At 40.0% G+C, this 24,196-nt stretch overlaps 1 protein-coding gene across 2 annotated transcripts in view; it reads right to left on the reverse strand.

Annotated features, from left to right (window-relative positions):
* Window positions 1-2,183: 2,183 nt before the first annotated feature.
* The window catches only part of FAM222B (family with sequence similarity 222 member B), a 61,433-nt gene continuing 39,420 nt past the window's right edge, over window positions 2,184-24,196 (reverse strand). For both annotated transcript variants that reach the window (XM_063449970.1, XM_063449969.1), the window contains exons 2-3: window positions 7,165-7,292; window positions 2,184-5,047 (exon numbers count right to left, since the gene is read on the reverse strand). In XM_063449970.1, the coding sequence (XP_063306040.1) occupies window positions 2,988-5,047; window positions 7,165-7,246 (2,142 nt within the window). In that variant the 5' untranslated portion in view covers window positions 7,247-7,292 and the 3' untranslated portion in view covers window positions 2,184-2,987. The remainder of the gene's footprint in view (window positions 5,048-7,164; window positions 7,293-24,196) is intronic.

Raw genomic sequence — 24,196 nt, forward strand, 5'->3', positions numbered from 1 at the left:
GCCACTGTTGACCCATGGGCATGTTATAACATTCCATATGGTTGGGACACATGATAATCAAGGGGCCTTAAGTGCTAAATATACTATGCTTAGGGGCACAACAAACAATGAAATGGATATACTGCAATACAGGGTAGTCTTGGTGCGTACTTTGAGAAATGTTGTGTTACATTTAAAGGAACACTATAGGCACCCAGACCAATTCAGCTCAATGACTTGGTCTGGGTGCCAGGTCCCTCTAATGTTAACCCTGCAGCTGAAAACATAGCAGTTTCAGAGGGTTAATCCAGCCTCTCACTGACAGCCATTAGAAGCAGCTTCCACGATTCTCATTGTGAAAAGACGCTAACGTCCATAGGAAAGCATTGAGTAATGTTTTCCTATGGGCGGTTGGAATGTGCGCTCGGCTCTTGCCGCGCATGATCATTCGATGCTGACGTCGGCAAGAGGAGGAGAGTTCCCCAGCACAGAGGGAGCCTGGCACTGGAGAAAGGTAAGTGGCTGAAGGGGACCTAAGGACTACAGAGTGCCAGGAAAACGAGTTTGTTTCCACTAGTGCTCCTTTAACCCCTTAAGGACACATGACATGTGTGACATGTCATGATTCCCTTTTATTCCAGAAGTTTGGTCCTTAAGGGGTTAAAAGGTGTTTTCCCACAAGCAAAAATAGGTAATTTTCTTTTAAAATGAAAATACACTTAAAAAACTATTTTATTGCTACTGGAGAGCCTTTTTTCCTTTGGACTTGAATCGGCACACAATGCATTTACATATTAGGTGCAATGTGAGGATGTTGCAATTGTTTATGCTGAGAGTTTCTCTCTCGCTCTCTCTCTCTTTTTTTTTTAAATACACAAACCGTCAAAACAGTTTTGGGGAGTTTTAGTTGCGCTCAATCTTTTTGCAAAAACAAGATGGTGTTATCTCGTAAGCAGTGCTTTATGGGAACAAGGCGCTCCTGGGAGTTTAACTCCGAGGTTCTATAGAAGCTTACTGGGCAACAAATACTGGGCTTGTACCAAAGCAGGAATGTGAGCATCTTTACACACACTACATATTTAAAAAAACAAACAAACAAAAAAAAAAAAAAACATTCTAATACAGAATTGAGTGTCCCTTTAGACTAAAACCAAACTGTGGTTGCTTTTCAGGAAAAAAAATAAATAAAAGATCAAAGTGAACCTAATAAAGTTGCATAATTTATTGGAGACTGAATTATACTATAAACACCTCCCTTCTATGTTTGATGTTTTTTTAGAGGTGGCGTTGGAAACACTGGGATGAAACGCAGTCCTTTATTTGATCTCATTTAGATCAGATTTTCACATTGTACAATATTTAGTGATTTGTAAGACGTCATTAATATACCACGCAGGCCCTAAATTGGAGTCGGGAGGTGCAAACACTTCAACAGCTTAATTCTAAAATGTTATTGTGTAGACCATTAAGAGGAATGATGCAAAATGTGTTACAGGTTGGAGGAAAACTCTGCCCCTTAACAAAAACAAAATAGATGGAGGGTTCAGCCTTTGGTAACCAGTAATTTTCAGGTAACTAGCAACAGGGGTGAGGGTGTGTGGGAAGGAGGAACAAAACAAAACACCATGCCAGAGTAGGGAAGCTACACCAAACTGCAAACCGTGTAAATGTGTTATTTCATCATTTTTAGGATTCACTATTTGTAGATTATGTAACTTTCTAGTGCACACCCTAAAAAAAAAAAACATATATTAAAAAAAAAAAAGTTAAACTATGTGATGTAGTGCTTAATAAATTAAGAGAATATGCACTTTCCTTTAACCCCATGAACATATATTAAAAACAAAGACACGCTGCTGTCCACCTGCTAGCTTTATTTCAATAAATATTCTAAAGAAGAAGAAGAAAAAAAAAAGAAAATTCTTGCAGAAAGGGTAAATGCACACCCCTCTGTGTTACGTTAGATTAAGGCACTACAGCAGCTAGGCCAGTAAGATATCCAGAGGGGGAAAAAAGGAAAGCCAAATATCTTTAGTAGGGTAACCAAACTGCTTTAGTGCACAAAACCCCTGAGGGGTAAGGACAATTTATGTACAGTTAAAAACTAAGACTGAATGCAATTAGTTGGCAATTTGATTCCTTAAGAAATCATGAGTTTGTTAGTACAAGCACAAAAACAAAAAGCTGTCAACCAAGTAGGGGGAAGCACACAAAAAAAATAAAAATAAAAATTTGTAAAGCTTACGGGTCTTGGCCTTTTAATTACAAAATTAAAATACTCAAAACCACAGGGTTATGAATAACCTTGTCCGGGCCAAAAAAAAAAAAAAAGTCTGCAGACTTACTACAGTGCCTCTAATTTTTCTATCCAGTGATAGTCTGCATATACAAGGGAGGGGCAAAAAAATAAATAAATTTAGAATAAAAAGATTAATCAAAATTCAACACGGTGTGACTACACTGACAGCAAGGTGGGTTAAGTCCACATCCCACCGAAAGAACTGGCTAGAACAGCACAAAATGTTAAGGATGCTGACAAACCCAGGCCATGTTATTTAGGAATACTGGACCCATTTGGTTCTCAGGCATTTTACATTTCTTGATCATGCGAACAAAGACTATTTCTTACAGTCTACATGGACAGCAAGAAAGAAGATAAAAAAAAAAAAAAAAAAATAATAATAATAAAGAACACCACTTGAGGTTTTAGTGTTCCCATAATAAAAAGCAGCATGTTGAAACCTTTCAGTGTTGGGAGGCTAGTAATGAATTGACAGAAAACCCACTACAGACATTGAAAAGGTTAAAGAAAACAAAAAAAATATATACTGTATATAAATTAAACACAATATGAAGGAGCTTACATTAAGCTACTCTGAAGTATTACAGCACGGTGTTGCTACATTTGCATATAATGATCACAACAAGTTAGCCAATTGAAGAGGATACAAGAGCCTTGCTAATCATTTTAAGACTAAAACCCTCTTTGTTGCAAAAGTGACTGTAGCCTATCTATACCCTGGATGCTGAACATGAATACTTCGACTATCTGCTGATTCAGGGGCTCTGCTCATTTGGGGTCTGTGAACCTTTGCAAGTGGGGCCATGCTTTGATCTCTGAAGCATGACTGTTGGAACTCCCCTCCGCTCAGGTAATCCATCGTCTGCATCATGTTGCTCTGGCTGGAAGATCCGGCCCCCATGGCTCGATAGTGAGTCCCTCCAGCACAATCCAAGGGTGCACCAGCTGCCTGGCCCCCGTGGAAAGGCATGGCAAGGTCCTGGGATCCAGAGCTGTCGCTGTTTGGAGTAGGCAGAATGTTATTCCACATGGGCTGGAAATAGTGCCCGTTTGTGTATGGCAAGGAACCCGGCAATCCATTCACAGGTGGGGAAGGTGTGGGTTTTTCAATAGGGGGCTTCAAGCCAAAAGACTGGCCCATGCACAGTTCTTGTGGGTAGGATGCCGGCTTGGCTGAAAAGCCCTGGGCAGCAATCTCTCTCTGAGTGTGTTTAGCAGCAGCAGTTTCTCCACACATCTGCTGTAGATGAGCTAACTGATGCTGGTTCCATCCCATTGCTTTCATGTCACCAGGGTATGAAGTAGGCACTCTGCTCATATTAACCATAGGGACATTTCCAGAGGCAGCAGAGGAAATAGCAGCAGCAGCAGCGTGGTCTACAGATGATCCAACACAGGAAGGCATAGGTATGCTGTGAGTTGAGACCCTGGTGCTTGCATTGATAAGCAGGTTACGACTAATGGGGCTAGGGTTGGCGATCTGTCCCTCACATACCGAAGTAGTGCCTATACCAGCCCTGGCCTGACAGAATTGGTTGATCTGGTGCACAATGCTTCCCAGGTCTGGTGGTCTATTCTGCTGCAAAGTGGCAGCCATAGAGAGGGGGATGGTTGAGGTAGACACTGTCACATTCGGAGGGGCATCTGCGTCTGGCATCTTCCTAGCTCCATGTAAACCTGACTGCAGGAGGTTATTGGTGGGGTGTGGTATAGTCTGGTGTGTCACACCAGGGGCATGTTGTAAAGTCGGTTGTTGCGGCATGCTTTGCGAATGCTGTGGCCCCATGTTCTGAGGATGCTGCAATCCCTGTGTGTGCTGCAGAGCTTGAGACAGGCTTTGAGAGTGCTGCATTGCCTGTGGAAGGCTCTGTTGGTGCTGCAGAGTCTGTGACATGCTCTGCTGGCGCGGCATTGTCTGTGGAAGACCCTGCGTATGATGCAGAGCCTGTGGCTGTGGTATGCTCTGTGTGTGCTGCACTCCTTGTGAATGCTGAACACTCTGTGGGTGCTGCAAGGTTGGGGGCTGGGGGATGCTCTGCGTATTTTGCAGACCCTGAGAGTGCTGCATCCCCTGTGGCATGCCCTGAAGGTGCTGCAATGTCTGAGGGTGCTGCAGGCCTTGTGAGAGCTGCAGGCCAGATTGCATGCTCTGAGAATGGGACAAAGTCTGCTGCTGCTGCTGCTGCTGTTGATGTTGCTGCTGCTGCTGCTGTTGATGTTGCTGCTGCTGCTGTTGATGTTGCTGCTGCTGCTGTTGCTGTTGCTGCTGCTGCTGCTGCTGTTGCTGCTGCTGTTGATGTTGCTGCTGCTGCTGTTGATGTTGCTGCTGCTGCTGTTGATGTTGCTGCATGCTCTGAGCGTGTTGCAGGGCCTGAGCGTGCTGCAGGGCTTGCTGGGGACGAGAAAGCCCCTGAGGGTGGTTTAAAGTGCTAGGTGCAACGTATGGAGCAGAAGGGGGGTTCATAATAGCCTCTGGCAAAAGGCGAGCACGAGTGCCGTCAAAGTCCTTCAAGACACCTTTAGCTGTAGACTTGGCAATGGCCAGGAGTCCTGTCTTTGTGCTGACTTGTGATGGGTACGGACTGTACCGCTGACCTGATGTATCAAGTCCGTTCACGGTGCGGCGTATGTGCTTCCGCTGGGGAACTTTAACGCTGTTTGGAAATATTTTTATTGTCAGGGGATTGTTGGCAACTTTCTTAGCATAAGCATCCAATTCTGCTGGAGTAGGATGCTGAGCAGATCTCATCTTCTGTGTAGTATCCCCTGTAAAACAAGAACAGAATCCATTAGAATGAAAGAGGAATACAAGAAAACATAGGATTCACAGGAATTCCCTTCCTCTACCTCTGGTTAAAGGAATTATTATTATTAATTTTTTTTCAAAAGTAGATTCCATTCAGAATAAGTTTGAATATTCAATACATACATTGTGTAAAAGTACATGTGGAACAAATACATAGTTTAAAAGTTATATTTATTTGATGCCTGCAGGCGAGCCTGCTGTCTGTGCATAAGATATTATGTGTACGTGGAGTCAGGCATGAGAAACCAGTGAGAAATGGACTCTACCTTGCACTGAAACGGCTGCTCAGCTTCATTTGCATAGCTGTGCGTAAGCACCACTCATTCAAGACTTAAAACCCACTGTAAGCATTCTCTTTTATTGGAGAAGACAATGGTCTTTGATAAAACTGTAATTAAGCAGGACATTTTAAGAAAGTTGTTAATCCTTTGAATGCTGATTAAGTGTAGAAGAAGCAAAAAGTTATCAGACTGTATCATGCTCTGGACTAAACCAAAAGAACAAAAGACCATTTCAAAGGAGGATGGAAAAGAATTTATACACGCGCCTTTCTGACACAATCCAATGTGGGGGGGGAGGTGATATAAATTGGATTATTGTACAAAGGGGAGTGCAAACATTGGAACGTCATGTCTTTGTTACTGCATGTCCCCATGATAATTTTTCCAAGCTTACATCACTCCCTCCTCTCGAGTAAACCGTAGTCTGTATCTTACAAACCAGAACGTAGTTTTTTTTAAATCAAAACTTTAAGACCAACTGATTACAGCACTTATCAACAGTGTCTGTTACAAAAGCATTTAGCACATATTTTATATTGTCTCACAGCATAAAAAAAAAACAAACAAACAAAAAAAAAAACCATTGTGTTGAGATAATACCTAACCCCATGTAAGAGACTTACAAAACTGGAAACCTCACAGGCAGTTGCTAACTTCTTTGCATTCCTTAACAATTGCACCCACACATATTACTTTCACTGCACTGCCTCCCACCAATGAAGTGTTTGTGCAGAGTCTCCTTCCCTCCCTGTACAGGTTTAAAATGACACTAGTCCCCAAAACAACGTTAGCTTAATGAAGCAGTTTTGGTGTATAGATCATGTCCCTGCAGTCTCACTGCTCAATTCTCTGCCATGTAAGAGTTAAATCACTTTGTTTATGAACCCTAGTCACCCTGCATGTGGCTTGCACAGCCTTCCTAAACACTTCCTGGAAAGAGTCATCTACAGTTTACCCTTCCTTTATTGCAAGTTCTGTTTAATTTAGATTTTCTTATCCCCTGCTACGTTAATAGCTTGCTAGACCATGCAAGAGCCTCTTGTATGTGATTAAAGTTCAATTTACAGAGAAAGAGATACAATTGTTTAAGGTAAATTACATCTGATTGAAAGTGAAACCAGTTTTGTTTTCATGCAGGCTGTGTCAATCAGAGCCAGGGGAGGTGTGACAAGAGCTGCATAAACAGAAAATGTGATTTAACTCATAAATGGCAGTGAACTGAGCAGTAAAACATGAGAATCATGATCTACACACTAAAACGGCTTCATTAAGCTAAAGTTGTTTAGGTGACTATAATAGTGTTCCTTTATAAATTCCTTATAAAATAGTGTTCCTTTAATAAATATATAGCAGTAGCTGTAATTTGTACAGCGAGAAATTTGTACCCACCCTTTCATTATAACACAGTGAGCCATGGAACAAACAAGTACTGGTTTTATCACATCTGTGAAGGGCGATTTCTATCCCAGCACAAAATCGTATAAAACTCGATAAAAAATAGTTCCCATTGCTCACTGTTATTTACAATGAAGGGGTGTGTACAAATACAGTGAGCTACCGAACTGAGTATAAGGGAGGGAAGGAGATAATGCACAAATGTCATTGGTGGGAGGCAGTGAAGTGGAGGGTATAGGGGGCTGCAATTGTTGGGGAATGATTTTATTTTTATAATTATAACCAGCCCTGGAGATTACCATGTAGAGGGAGATGTGTATTTTATAAATCAAGACATGCCAGTGATTAACAGTTACAATGGAACCACACTCATTCCCTAGGAAAAGTAATTTCAAACTTACATTTCTGAAGTCCAGTGTTCATCTGCGGGTGAGAGAGAAGCTGGAAGGAGAGGTCACCTGGTCCTGGTAGACAGGCCAGCATGGCAAACCGGCACTAACACCGCATGGGGATCCCACTCTTTCTTGCACTATAAAACAAATACAAAAACACAAGATAATGCAAGTTATATTACAATGCAACAATATGTATAAGACAAAATGCATAAATAGCTACTCATGATTATTGGATTACGACATTACATGCAAGACATTCTACTCAAACTATAACGCCATCTTGTTTCCTACAGCCTATTGGGAATGGCTATAAAAAGTGACATTTCTAGCAGATGGATACAACGGAAAAAATTATGTCTGTAGAGGGGGTGTAAAATAAGGGAAAAAATGCAGGTGTCGAGAGGAGAATCAGAGAAACAGAAGCTGTAAATCTGCAGGTAGGGTTGCAGTACATGAAGAAAGATGGAAAAGAGACACACACAGGGTGGGGAGATGGAAAAGACAAAGACAAATACAGTAAGAAGTTAATTAATGAAATTAATGAATTCTTCAGCTAGTCTCAATATTAAAAATGTAATTCATTCCACCGATTTCCTTCTTAATTGCATTTACCAATAAATGTTTTATCAAGTATTACAGTTGTCTGTATTATATGCCTAAATTGTATGTTTTTCAGTAGGATGGGGGGGGGGGGGGGTTGTGAGAGGAGTTTCGCTAAACAGAGATTTGTTGTAAACGTGGCTCTCCTATTGGCTGTCTATTGCCCCCCCACCAACGTTTGTGTTCCTTTAAAGAATGGAAATCACACCTGCCCTGCAAAAAGCATGCATATTTTATTATCCCTTATTAAAGTTGTCTGTATAAACACAAAGAAAACACACCTCACTTGTACATATATTCATTTTGTGCCTAAAGACGTTTTGAAGTGATCATTGTGTCTGGAGTCTATATATGTAGAGGTCCGCTATGAAACACTGCGCATACGGACTTTACAATGATATGGTTTTTTATTGGAGTTTTACAAAGTAAACAGTAGGTGTACAGTTCAGGAAACAATCGAATGAAGACTAGTAGGTTAAGACAGGGTTCGACAAGTCCGAGATGCTAGATTGCCATGGCGATTAGGAATTTTGTCCTGGCACCTGGGTGTTTGTCAGCACGTTCAGTGGTGAGGGAGAACGGAGCCGGTCGGTTAAGAGAGTGATGGGGGGTGGCGAGGGAGTTGTAATCTTCAAGTTCTTCTTGTTCTGCGCTCTCATGCGTCCTGCAGTGATGTTACTCCGGCCTACTACCACCAAGCAGCGCTCAATGGAGCACAACCAGAAGAGCTTGAAAATTTCTGCAGCCACACTGCACCCTAGGGAAGGGTGCCACTCCAGTTCTCTTAAAGGTAGGCAGGCTGGGCTTAAATAAAATAAATTAATTTGTGCGTGTGTTCTGATCGCATGGGAAAGGATTTTACGATATTTTTTGCGAGTGCCGGTTTTGCCCTGGCTGGCCCCACCTCCATGGCAGAGATCAATCTTGCTGGTCTCAGCCAAGCTAATGCTTTTCCCTTAGCATGGTTTGCACTTTGTACACATTCAGCACCTCCATGCAGAGCGTGGAGACATTGAACATATGTGCTGCACACAGCTGGACTAAAAAGAAACTTACATTTCTCTGAAATGACAGTGTTTATAAGTCTGCAAGGACCGGCTATAAACACCAGAACCACTACATTAAACTCAAGTGGCTCTGGTGACTAGAGTCTTTAAGAATTGTATATTTGTCGCTAAATATAAGGCATTGTAAGTTTAAAAAAAAAAAACTCCTAACTTTTAGCTTGCTCCTAGATACCAAGCAAATTTCAGTTAACATAAGTGTTTTGAACCACAAGTTCCATCATCAGTAGTTAAACAGTGCTACATGAAATATATACCATAAATTCATAATTATAACACTTCACATTTGGAGTATAAGCTTTCTGCTGCCGAAGGAACCTCTGGCAGCATCACTGGGATGTCCGCAGCCAGGCCGAAACTAGCATTCTGGGTTGACTAATATCAGACATGTGCAACTTTCCCTGCAAGGAACTGCATTCATTGGCCAAGAGCAGTCAGCTTATGCTCGCAGACAATAAATGGCAACTGACAAGGCTTCTGTGGCTCTGCATAAGTTAGAAGCACGTCACTAGACCACCAGAATCCAGTGGGGAAACCTGGCCTGGTTCCCCAGTAATGTTACAACAAGTTACTAAACTGGTGTAATGGTTATGATGATTGGAATAACCTTTTAAGTTTACAGAAAATATATTGATATGTAACTGACAAACACGGTCGTCCATTAAAGGACCACTATAGTGCCAGGAAACCAAACTCGTTTTCCTAGCAGTATAGTGCCCTGAGGGTGCCCCCACCCGCCGGGTTGAAGGGGGTTAAACACTCACCTTTCTCCAGCGCCGGGCTCCCTTGGCACTGGGGACTCTCCTCCTTCGGTAGTCATCGTCTGAATGTGCATGCACATTCAGCCAGTCCATAGGAAAGCATTCTCAATGCTTTCCTATGGACGCCGGCGTCTTCTCACTGTGAAAATCACAGTGAGAAGAGCGGAAACGCCTCTAGCGGCTATCAATGAGACAGCCACTAGAGGCTGGATTAACCCATATGTAAACATAGCAGTGTTTACAGCAGGCAGGGTTAAACCTAGATGGACATGGCACATAGACCACTTCATTAAGCTGAAGTGGTCTGGGTGCCTATAGTGGTCCTTTAAGTGGAAATCCATAATCTCTCAACGCCGTTATGGTGTGCTATGCTGTCCTGCTTAAAAGCAGTATTTGATCAGTGAAAGTGCAGTTTGTGTGAAGAAGGCAAACAAAAAATGAAAAAATAAATATGTACAGTAACTTTGCGACTAAGTGGCTACTAAAACAGACTGGACCTATCCCCATTGTGGATACCATGCGAATGGTATGCCACGAAAGTGGGTCAATTTCATTCCTGGGCTGCTTTAACAGTTTCAAAGGAAACAGGCAGATTTGCAATGTGTAAAAACAGAAATGGGCAAGCCCTGTAAACTTTCCAAAACCTCATAAAACATGTACATGGGGATGGGGTTGTTGTACTCAGGGGACATCACAGCATACAAATGTGTATTTAATTGCGTTAAGAGTCAACCATAGGATGAGATACACAGTTAACATGCAATGCAGAACGCTGAAAACCTTTCTTAATATCTCAAACTTAAGTTTTTATCCACATTATGTGATGTGAAATTAAAGCCCTGGGTGCACTTAATATGAAAGAGGTAAATTATGGTCGAACCTTACATTTTTGGTTTTGTAACTGAACTTTTTTGTGTGTCCTTAAAGAGTTAACCAGGCTACAGGAAATTTTACCATTACAATAATGTGATAGTTGTTCCGCCTGGCATGACATTTAATAAGAGACAGCTGGGCAAAGCAAATTAATGTGGAAAATAAGTCTGGAAAATATTTGTTACAGACAAGGGACATTGTGTCATAATAAAGGACAAAGCCATGAATAGATTTTAAACACTAGCCTGAAAGGGTAAAAAAAAAAAAAAAAAAACAACATGTTCATAGAAATGGTAACTACATTGCCCATGATGTTCAGGTAGCCTAAAAAGGATTACCAATGCCAACGTAGTTCGCAAACATCTAGAGTGAAGCACCTTGGAGAAAAATGAAAGGTGATTCATTTTCCCATCCTTTTTTTTCTATGTAATATTTCATATGAAAAAAATACTTTTACCCCACCCAAAAAAAGTCTAATTTACCGACAGCAGGCAGAGAAAACAATAACTATCCCTTACTGAGATAGTGAGTGATGTACTAAAGTGCCTGAATAAAAGCAGCTCAACACAAAAAGTGGAATACCTTAATCCACAATAAAGTACAAAATATAAGAATAAAAAGGTATAAACAATATACCAGCAAGTGGAGCGCTATAATGAATATTAATATAAATAATGAGGGGGTATACTCACCCCTCCAACATAGTGATACAATGTGTCCAAATGTACATACAAAGTAAAACAACAAAAAGAGAGAATATAGTGCAGATGGTTTACAAAAATAAAAAATGAATAATAGTAGCAATTGGTTGAAACCACTCACGTGGGTTGGAGCCTATAAGCTATTGGCTCCGTAAGTGACTCCTTTTTGCTCTTGAGGCAGCAACACACCCCTTTATCCCAAACGATGTTCTCCCGAAGATATGGAACAAGCAGAGAGAGAGAACCTCATAGGTGGTATTGTACAGATAGTGTATAAAAAATAGTGAGATAGTAATTGTTATGCTCACCTTAGACAGAGCCTTGAATTCCTGGCTCTGAGGTTTGTTGGCAATATGCTAATTTATTGGGATAGCATTCCCCACATAGTGTTCCTGGAGGCTAGAAAGGACTATATGGACTGATATAAAAAAATAACGATTTATTGTAGAGATAAAAAATAATAAAAACAATATTAAGACTTCTCAAAAGCATATAAGCTAAAAGGTAGAAAGTCCAAGTATAAAAGTCCAAAACTCCAGCTAAACGCGTTTCACTCTTGTATGAGCTTCCTCAGTAGCTGTGGCTGACAGCTACTGAGGAAGCTCATACAAGAGTGAAACACGTTTAGCTGGAGTTTTGGACTTTTATACTTGGACTTTCTACCTTTTAGCTTATATGCTTTTGAGAAGTCTTAATATTGTTTTTATTATTTTTTATCTCTACAATAAATCGTTATTTTTTTATATCAGTCCATATAGTCCTTTCTAGCCTCCAGGAACACTATGTGGGGAATGCTATCCCAATAAATTAGCATATTGCCAACAAACCTCAGAGCCAGGAATTCAAGGCTCTGTCTAAGGTGAGCATAACAATTACTATCTCACTATTTTTTATACACTATCTGTACAATACCACCTATGAGGTTCTCTCTCTCTGCTTGTTCCATATCTTCGGGAGAACATCGTTTGGGATAAAGGGGTGTGTTGCTGCCTCAAGAGCAAAAAGGAGTCACTTACGGAGCCAATAGCTTATAGGCTCCAACCCACGTGAGTGGTTTCAACCAATTGCTACTATTATTCATTTTTTATTTTTGTAAACCATCTGCACTATATTCTCTCTTTTTGTTGTTTTACTTTGTATGTACATTTGGACACATTGTATCACTATGTTGGAGGGGTGAGTATACCCCCTCATTATTTATATTAATATTCATTATAGCGCTCCACTTGCTGGTATATTGTTTATACCTTTTTATTCTTATACCGACAGCAGGCACCTGCCACCTCTAGGACCAGAGAGCAACTGCCACATGTAGAGTATTTACCTTTTTTTTTTTTTTAAATATACAACCCTGACCCTTGTAAACCTACCTCAAAAGCAATAACTATAAAGATCTTTAGTTGCACATGCAAATAAACCATAATTAAAACAAAGGCAGAGATTAACAACGGTCAAGTTAACAGTTAAAAATCTGTATTTTGTGGTTCTTGGTAGCATACCACAGGAAAGGCATGGTTTGCACTTTGTACACAGATGCATGATTTATAAGCACACAGTAGAAGATAGATTGGTTATACCAAGGTCTGCTATACACAGACACACAAAACCACAGAGAGACCTTGACACAATCTGTTACATACCTAGCGTGTAAGCAAGCAATATCCTTGGTGTGATAGCAGCAGAACTAAAATGGTAATCTACATTACATAATTGAAGGGAAAGGCTTTGGAATGTTATCCCTATGAAATAAGACCTGCAATTTCTCACAGCCTGCAATACACCGTGTTTGCAAATCCCTTTAGAAAGGGAGCAGTCACAATACTAGCTTCTAACCTTCAAAGCTCATCTGAAACACATTAGGAAAGACGTCCTGTGACCTCACCATTTACAATTCAAAACTGCCTTTAAAAAAAAAAAAAAAAAAAGAACCTCAAATACAAATGACAGGGGTAGAAAAATACACAAATTCTCAGCACCCGCCTGATGGAAGCAGCAATGGCAACAATATTCAGGTCTCTCTGGTACCCTTTCACTGCCAGTAGAAACAATCATGCACTCATCCATAGCTCTTAAAACATCATGCAACACAAATTAAATTACAGTCTATAGCAAAGCAAAATACCTCTGAAGATAATAAAACATGATGCTGATTTTAAAGGGGCAGAACCAGGGGACACAATAATAGTCTACAATCACCAAAACCACTGCAACAGCATATAGCATTTATAGTGTCTAAACTGCCCCTTTAAAGGCATTGTGTAGACTCAGGGATAGGCAACCTTTGGCACTCCAGATGTTTTGGACTACATCCCCCATAATGCCCGTACACCCGTAATGCTGGCAAAGCATCATGGGAGGTGTGGTCCAAAACATCTGGAGTGCCACAGGTTGCCTATGCCTGGTGTAGAGTATTTTTGACTGGTATGCAACAATCCATTATCAGTTTCTGACACTGCCTCTTTATGTGAAAGATATATATCTTTTTAAAAATGGGGGCTTACAAAGATGCCAATAAGCCAACAAAATAAATGTTTTAAAAAAAAAAAAAAAAAAAAAGGAGGCATGACAACATACATTAACCAATCAGTCCATATCTACATGAGTGGCTGAACACGGATTTGGCCTGATCATTTATATTAGTTTACTACTACAGAGTCTGTGCTTTGTTCACCAATCTTTAAGTCTGTTGTGACAGGCTGAATGTGTGAAGTCATTACAGAGAGGCTAATAAATTTGACAGTCAGAAGACATGATGCCAACGCTGACTGGGTGGTTGCCAGGACACTTACAAGTTAGGTGAGCAGTCTCTGCTTAGGAGACTCATACCAAGTCACTCAGGGCGACATGACTTCATATAAAATGCTGTGCAGCAGAATGGGAGTTCTAGAGAAACACTGCACATACATCTACAATAGTATAGTAATGTAAACAGCTTAATGAAATAAATGTTTATTTATAGTAAAGTGTGTTTATAGGGATGCATGGCTATACACTACAGCTTACTGCCAACATGAGGATTGTTCATGACAAGAACATTTTTAGGACCATCACATTAAGAAAAGGACAGCCTGCATCTTTTAGATTGCCACCAACCATTTTTTATTTTTATTTTTTTTACAGAGGAATGCTTAAGCTTTGAAACGGTCAGTCTGACTGAACATTTTTTTTTATGTAGGTGTGATATCAAACATCCACTAAAATAACAGGAGCGAGTACAAGAAGCTTCTCTCTACAATTTTCATTACTACAAATAAATATTTTTATGTTGATGCGGTTGATAGAATGCTTTCATAAAAACAAAAACCTAATCTGGATAATTTACGTACCGGTTTGACAAATACACACGGTTTTCAAGCTAGGTTTGCCAAAAAAAAATAAAAAACTAACACCACACACACTTGGCTTCATATCAGTTCCAGGTACTTGTATCAATATTTTCCCACAATGCCTCAAGTTGCTGCATGTACGCTCAGGCATTCAGTTCTCAAAACACTGTATGCCAGCTTGTGAATATAAACAAAAATGCCATATATACAGTTAAAATAAACGTCTGAATGTTACAACATTTTCCTGGCAATTCACTAAAGAATGAATATTAATAAATGGAGTCTGAATGGTAAATCTGCGAAAGTCCCATCACATCTGTATCTATCAGCCTAAATTCTGTAACATATAATTCACTAAAATTCTGCGTTTTTCTTATAAGGGAAACAAAATGTATTTTAAAAAGCACCAATAATAATCTGCAGCAAGAGATGTATGCACTGGATTCCCTTTATCTGTACCCTTTTGCTTCAAAGCCAACAGGAAGAAATCCAACTCTGTAAGAGCAACAGACAGTCACAATCAATTACCGCTTGCAGCACCTTAATTAGCCAGGAACTGCCTTACAATAGGGGCTCCTCTTGAAGGTCAGACTTCCTTTTGTATTAGTGGGCGGGATATTAAAAATCAAAGAGTCCTGGAAACCAGTTACCTTGCAACTATGTAAAATGTCTCAATGAAAAAGCAGATAAGAGATCGGATTAGCCAACAGAGAACACGCGTGTCAGAGTTCCGTGGGTAAAGAATCTAACAAAATGTTTCACTTAAAATCGAACTACTGACATACTGTAAAACTATATTTGAAAAACAGCGGCAGTGACATTCTTTTTTTACAGCGATTTACTTGTGGCATTACTGAATATGTCTTGGACCAGTAAACCCATTTTTTATCCAGGGAGTAAAAAAGCAAAATCAGTTTGCGGACTAACTTTTCCCCCCCCTAAACTTGCCAGCAATTCCCTCTGAGTTTTCATCCCTCACCGTTCTATATAATAAAGTAGGGGTTATCATGCCAGGGAAGAAATGGCACAGCATGGTGTAAACTGTACAACAGAATTACAATTATATACGCCAATTAGCAACTGACAATTTGGAATCAAATAAAGAGCCTTCAAAATAAAGTTGAAAGGCTTTCCCAGGTCTTGAGCTTTATTGGTTTCAGTAAATGAAAAAGAAAAACAAAGTGCAATCAAGTGTATTAGCAGCCAAATAAAGTGCACAATGCAGATTTATTAAGAACTGTATTTTTGACTTTGAAAAATCTGGCTCCTAACGGTTTTTGCTGGCTTCTAGATTTCAATCAAATTTGTCAAGCACTGCTATATAGTGTTCTTTTAAGTGTCATTATGGATTAACCCTTTATATTCACGCAAATACTGCTGCCAAATTTACTTTTTTTTTTTAAATTCTTTACGTTTTATTGAATTTCATATAACACACATATACATAATTAAACAAACATAAAATTAAGATATGGGAGTAGATCAACACATCTCTCCCAAATCAAACACCATCCATACAGAGATAAACTTCATACATAAAAAAGATAAACATATTGCATTGTTCCCAAATACAGTAAATCTACTGTTATATTGTCAATTGTTAATACAAAAGCTTGGAACCTCATCATTCTCACCAGGACATACAATATTGGTCTATTCAACCTGATTATATAATACGTGGTCAGAGTGCTCTCCACATTCTCGCCTCATCCTTAACCAAAAGTTAAAAAAAAACTAAACTAAACAAAGCTCAAGGAAAAATCAGCAAATATTAAATGCTCAAGGTTCCTACCACAATTGAAACTCAAAGGGCTTAACGACCTCCTCCTGCAGCTCACCCACAGCCCTCCATTGCTTTAGAGAAACCTATTGGACCTTTTATTTTACCACTCCTTGATCTTCTCAATCAAGATTGTATATTGCTCCAGAAATCTACAATTAGAGATTATATTCATGGATATCAGGCCCTTTCCCCTTGTGCTTTGAGATGATCCTTAGAAGGTATCTCAATATTGTTCCACAATCTCGCGATAAGAAGTTTGGTAGCCATAAAGCAATGAGAAATCACCAAATCAGATAATTTATTCAAATCTCTTCCTATTATGTGCAGTAAGGCAATCTCTGCTTTTTGTTCAAGGCGTATGTCGCCTAAAAAATATACAAGATTAAAGTATACTCCATAGAGTTTTGATCCTGGGGCAGGTCTACCATATATGTATCACAGACCCATCTGAATGATAACACCGGCAACAATTTGGTGGTTCGTCTGAAATTTTAGCTAATCGTGATGGGACCATGTACCATCTCTATAGAATTGTAATAAAAGTTTCTAAAATGTTCAAGAAATGAATATATTTTTTAAAGACCACAAAAGGCTTACACCAATCACTGCATGTTATAGTAAACGCTAGCTCTTTTTCCAAAATTTACTTTGATTCACCCTTAACAGGACTCGATTGTTAACCAAAAGGAGATTTTCATTAAAAGAGGGACTGCACACGGCAAAGCCCTATCACAATCAAATTAAATATTTGCTTACTAACTGGCCACAAAAAATAAAATAAAATTCTGAGTAATTTCAGATATTTAGAATTCAGTCATCTGTTTCCCGTCGGTTTAATTACCAACATCTAAATCAAAAGGATCTATATAAGGTTTTAAACTAAAAATATACAAACACCCACCTTGACGTGTGAGAAATGTGTAAGCAGAGGACAGGCAGACCAGCAGTGCAGCATTTAATCTTTTTTTTTTTTTTTTTTTTTTTTTTTTTTAAAGAAAATTCAGTCAAGCTAATATTTTAGCTCTGGGACAACCACAGGCAAGTCAGTTTTTTGGAAGCAATTATCTCTGCTATCTGCAATAAAGTTAATTGGACATAATTGAACTGAAGCCCTACTTTGAACAAAGCAATTGCTGGCAAGGAGTATTTGAATGCAATTGAAACGGCTCCCAATAATTTGTAGACAAACAAGAACAAATTCATGGAGTTCTGTATGCCACCAGCAATAGTGAGCAGGGTTCCACTTCAATAAACACCACAATTCTGATCTGATTAATTTTCTCTACTGCAGGTACAAAAAAATCCCAACAAAACAAAAAAACAACAACCTCTAAATAGATTTCTTCTGCTGAACCACTAACTTTTAGCTGATGGCCATTGTCCCTCTGTACACATAACAGCATCTCACAAGTCTAACCCAACAATAATGTAATCGTGCAATCATCCCAGAAAACACTGCATCGGAAAACAAAATTGCCATGTTGGCAAACCTAGCTTGAAAACCGTGTGTATTTGTCAAACCGCTACATATATTATCCAGATTAGGTTTTTTGTTTTTATGAAAGCATTCTATCAACCGCATCAACATAAAAATATGGTTCACTATTGTGAGCGCAAACCACAACTTTTTCCCCCCATAAGAGTTACATTAAACTATTCACTCCTTTGACGATTCTGATGAAAACATCTTAAATATATACAATTCTGTGCAAGCATAGTTATTACCCACCACTATCAATGTCACTTATTGAAACGCCCAAGATTAAAAAATAAATAAATAAAAGGCTGAGCTAACAGGTTAAAATTAGAAACCGTAAAGTTTGAGCTTGGCATTTGCATTATGGCAGTCAGCTCAATAAACAGTATCAGTAAAGCAGCTTACGTTATTACAAATCGCCTCAGATACCCCTTGTATCATGTCCAGCAATGCCATCCTAATCTATACAGATTAGCAGAGCACAACATTGTACCAAACATTTAGTTTCAACGATGTGGATATTGAATAATAAATTGTCAAGATTAACTTAAGATCTTTATTTTTTTCCCCCCTTAAGGGAGTCTCACATAGTTGGGAAAAATATTCACTTACACAGAGGATAAAAAGGTGGAATTCTGGGGGGCGTGGCTTTGACTCGGACGGGAGCGGACGCATGGCGACTGAGCTCCAGCGACAAACCACACAGACATCAACTTTAAGGCGTCTGAACGCCCGATCTCGAAAGCAAAAGCACCCAACACCTTCTACTAGATATGGGGAAGAAAGCCAAATAGATGAAAACCCTCACTGGGGAAGGCTCCCGCAATATCAGCGACCTGCTACTACAGCGGCCTAAAGCCAAAATGGCGGCGCCACCCGATTCCCCTTACTCCTCCTCCGAGGAAGACTGTATGGACCCCCTGGACAAAATCACATATACAGGAGGGACCGCAGCCGAGCCACCGCCTGAGGACTTACAGGCACCGGCCACGAAAGGCGACATCCAGGCCATGAAGAATCTTCGGGCCTACTTCACAGCCGGCCTCGACATCATCAGAGAAGAGGTCGCTGGGATCTCTGCCCGAGCAAAGGCCACTGAGGACCGCATCACATCTGTGGCTCACCAACAAGCCAGCAACACTACACAGATACACCAACTGCAGGCGGCCCACGCGGCGATCCAGATTAAACTGGACTGCATGGAGGATACAAGAAGGCGCAACAATCTGAAAATAAGGGGCATAGCTGAGGCTGTGGACGACGGGGAATTACCTCAGTTTCTGCGTCGTCTGCTGGCGTCCCTGCTGCCTCAACGCTCGGCTAAAGGGATACAACTAGATGGCTTCCAAAAAAAAGATGGCTTCCAACTTCCGCCTCCAAAAATCCAACAGGGCCCCTGCTGGGACCACCCGCGACGTGCTGGTCCGCTTTGTGCTAAACCGGGACAAGATGGCAGTCCAGAAGGCAGTGCGGAACAGAACGCCTGACCTGTTTGAACAAATGCAACTGCAATTCATGCAGGACTTGTGTAGATCCACGCTGGCCTGGAGAAGGTCCCTCCAGACGGTCACACAGACCCTACGCTCAAAGGGAATCCCCTATAGGTGGATAAAGCCCCGCACCCTCCAGGCCACCAAGGACGGACACGTTCATTAACTCACCTCAGCAGAGGAATAGGAGACGTTTCTCCTAAAGCTGGGCCTCGCTACTCGGGTGGAAACCGGAGGCAGACGGAATGGCACATGGGACATGGACAGAGTGGTATCGTTTGTACCAAGGGCCGCGGCCGACACCGGCTGAGTCAGGGGAAAAACAGTTCTACGCACTGTAATATCCTCCACAACATGCGGACCCTTTTCTGCTTTATGTTTGTTTTTTTATTCCTCAGTGACTGTTAATGGATGTTTCCATAAGCTTATACACCGGTTTAGCATCCCCCCCGCAACTTTACCCTTATAGCTCAACTACACAATACACCCGCGCTCCCCCCCCCCAGCGCTCGGGGGTAAATGAGTGCTACGGCAACCCATATGACACTAAGACAGCCCTCACCTTGGTAGGGACCTGCCAAATAAGCCATATAACTTATGGCCGTTAACCTTAGCAAACAGGTCACAGGGTCGACCCCCTTCCAGTTAGGTAGAGCTTACGGGCTGTGCAACCTCGATTGCACACCACGAAGCGCAATTATAATATATGTCACCTTAAACCTATTGCTGTATGACCACATGACACCACAGACCCTGAAAGGCATCCAATACTATTGAACCACAAGAGCAGGCACAAGGACCATTTACCCTAAGGTTAACCATGCTCCTTTGATGGATACAATTGTTTCCCCTTTTTTTTTTTATTTGCTATTTTCCTTTATACTTATTTTTTTATCTTCTTTACTGTTAATTATCAATTTTTAATACACCTACACACGACCTGTGCAGCACAACACCGTAACCCATCAACATAGCCCATCATTCCTCCCGGTACGCCATGTAACCACTGCTAGTATTGTTCATTGCACTATCGGTCCACAAGCACGCCCCGGAATACTAGAACTCCCCCAGGGCCACATAGAGTGGACCATTCACACTCTAGATGAAGCCTTACTTGATGTATTATCCCAGGCGGTGCTCCTCGAAGTCTTGACCGTCAGGGATACCATATCAACAGTTTTACTTTGGTACTTAACCACATTGACATGTCTAACCTATGTTCCCTCTGCAACAAGGATATTCAGTTTAAACGGTTTCACGATATTATGTTTAACTAGCTACAATACTTTAACTATAAAAAGTGAGTGCTTCTGCTAAGCATGCGACCCTATAATACTTCAATAATGCCAGCTTGTTTATGCTATATGAATAACCTGCCTCCCTTATCTCTTAGCTGACATGTGGACTCCATTCTCGACACATCTACATTAACATATAAAATGTGCAATGTTATACTATGCCAAACAATTGTTTCTAATATGTTGACCATTTCGCTTGCAATCGCTATTGTGGCATTGCTTGTTGCTATGTACCTTCCTTGCACGACAAAATAAAGAATTTAAAACATTCTTATAAAATAAAAAAAAATTAAAAAAAAAAAAGTGGAATTCTCATTAATGTATTTGCATGCTGAACCTCAAGACTCAAAACCAGTGCAGGGGCTGACAAATGCATGCCGACCAATGAAAATTATTTTGCCAATTCCCAACTTTCTATTTATTGAATGAAGACTAGAGGCAGTCTTAACCTTAAAATGTCAATGCGCGGTGTTCATAGCTGGATTGGGCTTGTCAAACAGTCAGGGAAGAATATTTTTTTCTTGGAGTAGCAGACATTAAGAAACAGCTAGGGGGAAAAAAAAGAAAGAAAAAATTACCAAAAGCCCCCGCCCCCCCCCCCCCCCATCCGACATCCACTTCGCGTGATCCTAAATAGGACTATATGGATCTTTCAAACAGGTGTCTTCTTTTATACACAATTCCCTATAAATGATGCCACAAAGACAGGAGATTACACAAGGCATCACTGTTTGAAATCAGCTTGCATTAGGTTTCAAACACGATTTAATTCAAGGCTCTCCAAGTGGCATTTACATTTGTTGCAGATAAGCCTACTGTAAATTGGGCAGAATTTACATAAGGGTGGAATTATCTTGAGGACAAAAGGAAGCGGAATAGCATTAAAATGCAGTAAATGAATCTACAGTTAAAAGGACATTAGCATAGACTGTAGACACATGAGAACAGTTAAGAATTCCTGGAAAATGCATTCTGAAAACTTCATCTATTCTAGGCCTTCTTATTTCTTTAACCCACCACCAGCCACAATTATCCCACAAATCTGAATATTTCACATATTCTGTGCAAAATATAAAATGAGGAAAATTATGATTTTATTTGAAATGCAGGCTCAAGTAACAAAATATACATCTATAAAAGTGAAGGGTCACCCACCTCTACGCTAATTCAGCACAAAAACAGACTCTTCCTCTGTTTTGAACTTTTCTAAGCCCTCACAGAAAAAAGTAGCCTATTTTGTAGAAGGAGGCATTTATAAAAATAGACTTTTAATGTGAGATGGGCTGAATACTTTACATAACATCTACTGAAACCCACAGCATACATTTGATGCATATATGCAACAGACTGGTTTCTTTCTGGGTAGGGAAAAAAAAAAAAAACAGGTCAGTTGAAATATTTGCAAAGTTTTATAACTAATGCAAAAACAGGGGGTGTTCAAGTTACAACAAATCCAAAGTAAGCAAAAACAAATCTTTTAAGATGAGAATTTTAGGTTTGCTTTAAAGGAACACTCCTACCATTTAAAGAGAGACACTCAACTGCCCTGTTCCATATATTAAATAAGCCACAATACAATAGATATTCCTCGCCCCCCTCCCCCCAATAAAAACAGGCATGCATTTGAGTATACATTTTAAGTTTGGGGTATATCTAAATGTGCAGATCTCATGTTGGTAGCCTTTACAAGAATTCCCCTTCTACCCCACCCAGACTTTCTGTGGCTGTCCAATCACTGATCTCCCAATACAGTTCAACAAGAAAAGTCTTTGCAAGGCAATTGCCCTGGGCAATTGATGCTTCTTGAGTTTAGCTCCACTAAGCTAAACAAACAAGAAAGTAACAGAAATGCAATCTTAAATTTATAAAAAGTTTAAATGTTTATTTACTTCTGCAATAAACCACTTAACTCTGCTGTATAACAAAGGGTTTGACAGACAGTTGATCGAGTTGATCGGTCAGCTAAAGCTTATGGAAAATAGTGAGGAAAATAGGGTGCCCATTGATGGGCATCTGCAGACACTCATCTTTCCAGCTAACCTTACTCAAAGGCTACCACAGGCCAAATAATCAAGGTTTAAGTTTATGTGGGCCGCAAAAAAACAAAAACTTCAGTTTTCAAAGGAAAGGTAGATTTATTTTGAAAAGTACAGTATGAAAAAGTTGCCTGACACTGGATGTCCTCACGCTCATAACGCTTCAAAGTAAACAAAAGAGCGGATTTATTTTAAGGAGATGTGCATTTGCATATAACTAATGTTTCAGCCCAACTACCTTGACATATTAAGAAAAGTTTGGTAATGTGACTGAAATGGAGAATGCCCCTGAATCTAATACACTACACATCTCTCTACCCCAATTTAATACATGCTTGTTGTACTGCATGTGCAGAGAAGAGAGGCACGATATAGAGATATATATATATATATATATATATATATATATATCAAAAAATAGGTTTTGGAAGGGTGGGAGTGTTCCTTTAAATAACAGCATGTGTGACTGCTAAGTAACTATGCAGTTTTCATAGTTTGCCTTTAAATATACACATTTTACAAACTTTATATTCTTTGCATGTTGATTTGCATTAACAAAAAAAATCAAAAATACACACATACTGCCTACCTATCTGCACCAGAGTAAAATAATTCACAGAACTCAATAACCCCCAATCACTGCAATATTGTTTTCATTAAGTGCTATACTTCATACACGGTGATTTCTTTGATACTTTCTTTGGTAAAGTTTTAAAAGGAACACTCAGCCATCTAGTCTATAGCTGAACTCTTAGAGCATGGGTAGTCAGTCTATAGAGGGTAGTCTAGTATTGCACCTGCTGCAGTTTCCCCCCACTGCACTTTGCTAGATGGCATTTTGTATGCTTTATTCAGATTCAGCATAGTAACATGTTTGACTTTATTTTGACCATTTTTTACTATCACCTATCCTTTCACATTCTGCAAAAACAGGAATGCGGACAGGTGATGTATACAAGATCAATTGTCTGTAGTGTTGATAAAAAGTATAGATTGGAAGGAGTGTTTGGCTAGGGGCATACCTGCAAGGCGGTCATTTGTTTGCACTGTCATGCCTGTAGATACTCATCTAGGTTAAACCCAAGGGCAGCATGATTAGACGGGTTGTTAATATGCAAAGTGATGGAAAGCTTCTGCCAAGTATTTCAATTGCGCAGTGCATTTCACTGGTCGGCTGATTTAGACGTGCACGGAAAATTAGGCAAACCACTGCCACGCAACAAAAACAGTACTTCTAGTGCTAAAACAATTATTGTAATTATAAAATTATTTAAGTAATTGACAGTGAACATGTAGCTGTGTTACTGCGGGGTGTACGAACTTTACATAAGACTAAAATCAACAGTTTAGAAATTGGGGGGGGGGGGGGGGTTAAATTTCTATATTGTTGTTATATTTAAACACCATGAAAGCAATAGTATTCTATTTTTTAAAAAAACATGCAATGCTTGCATGCATCTGACCAACAGTCTTTTTTTGCCCACTCAATATTTTCAAGGTTTCTAGAACTGTTGGGCATATTGGGCAGGAATTAAAGAATGTGTACATGCCTTTGAAAATGAAACGGATAGCAAGAATCCTCTGAAACTTGGAAACACAGATACATACACCGGTTACTTTAGAAAGCAT

Source organism: Pelobates fuscus, chromosome 1, assembly GCF_036172605.1.
Source record: "Pelobates fuscus isolate aPelFus1 chromosome 1, aPelFus1.pri, whole genome shotgun sequence".
Taxonomy (NCBI): Eukaryota; Metazoa; Chordata; class Amphibia; order Anura; family Pelobatidae; genus Pelobates; species Pelobates fuscus.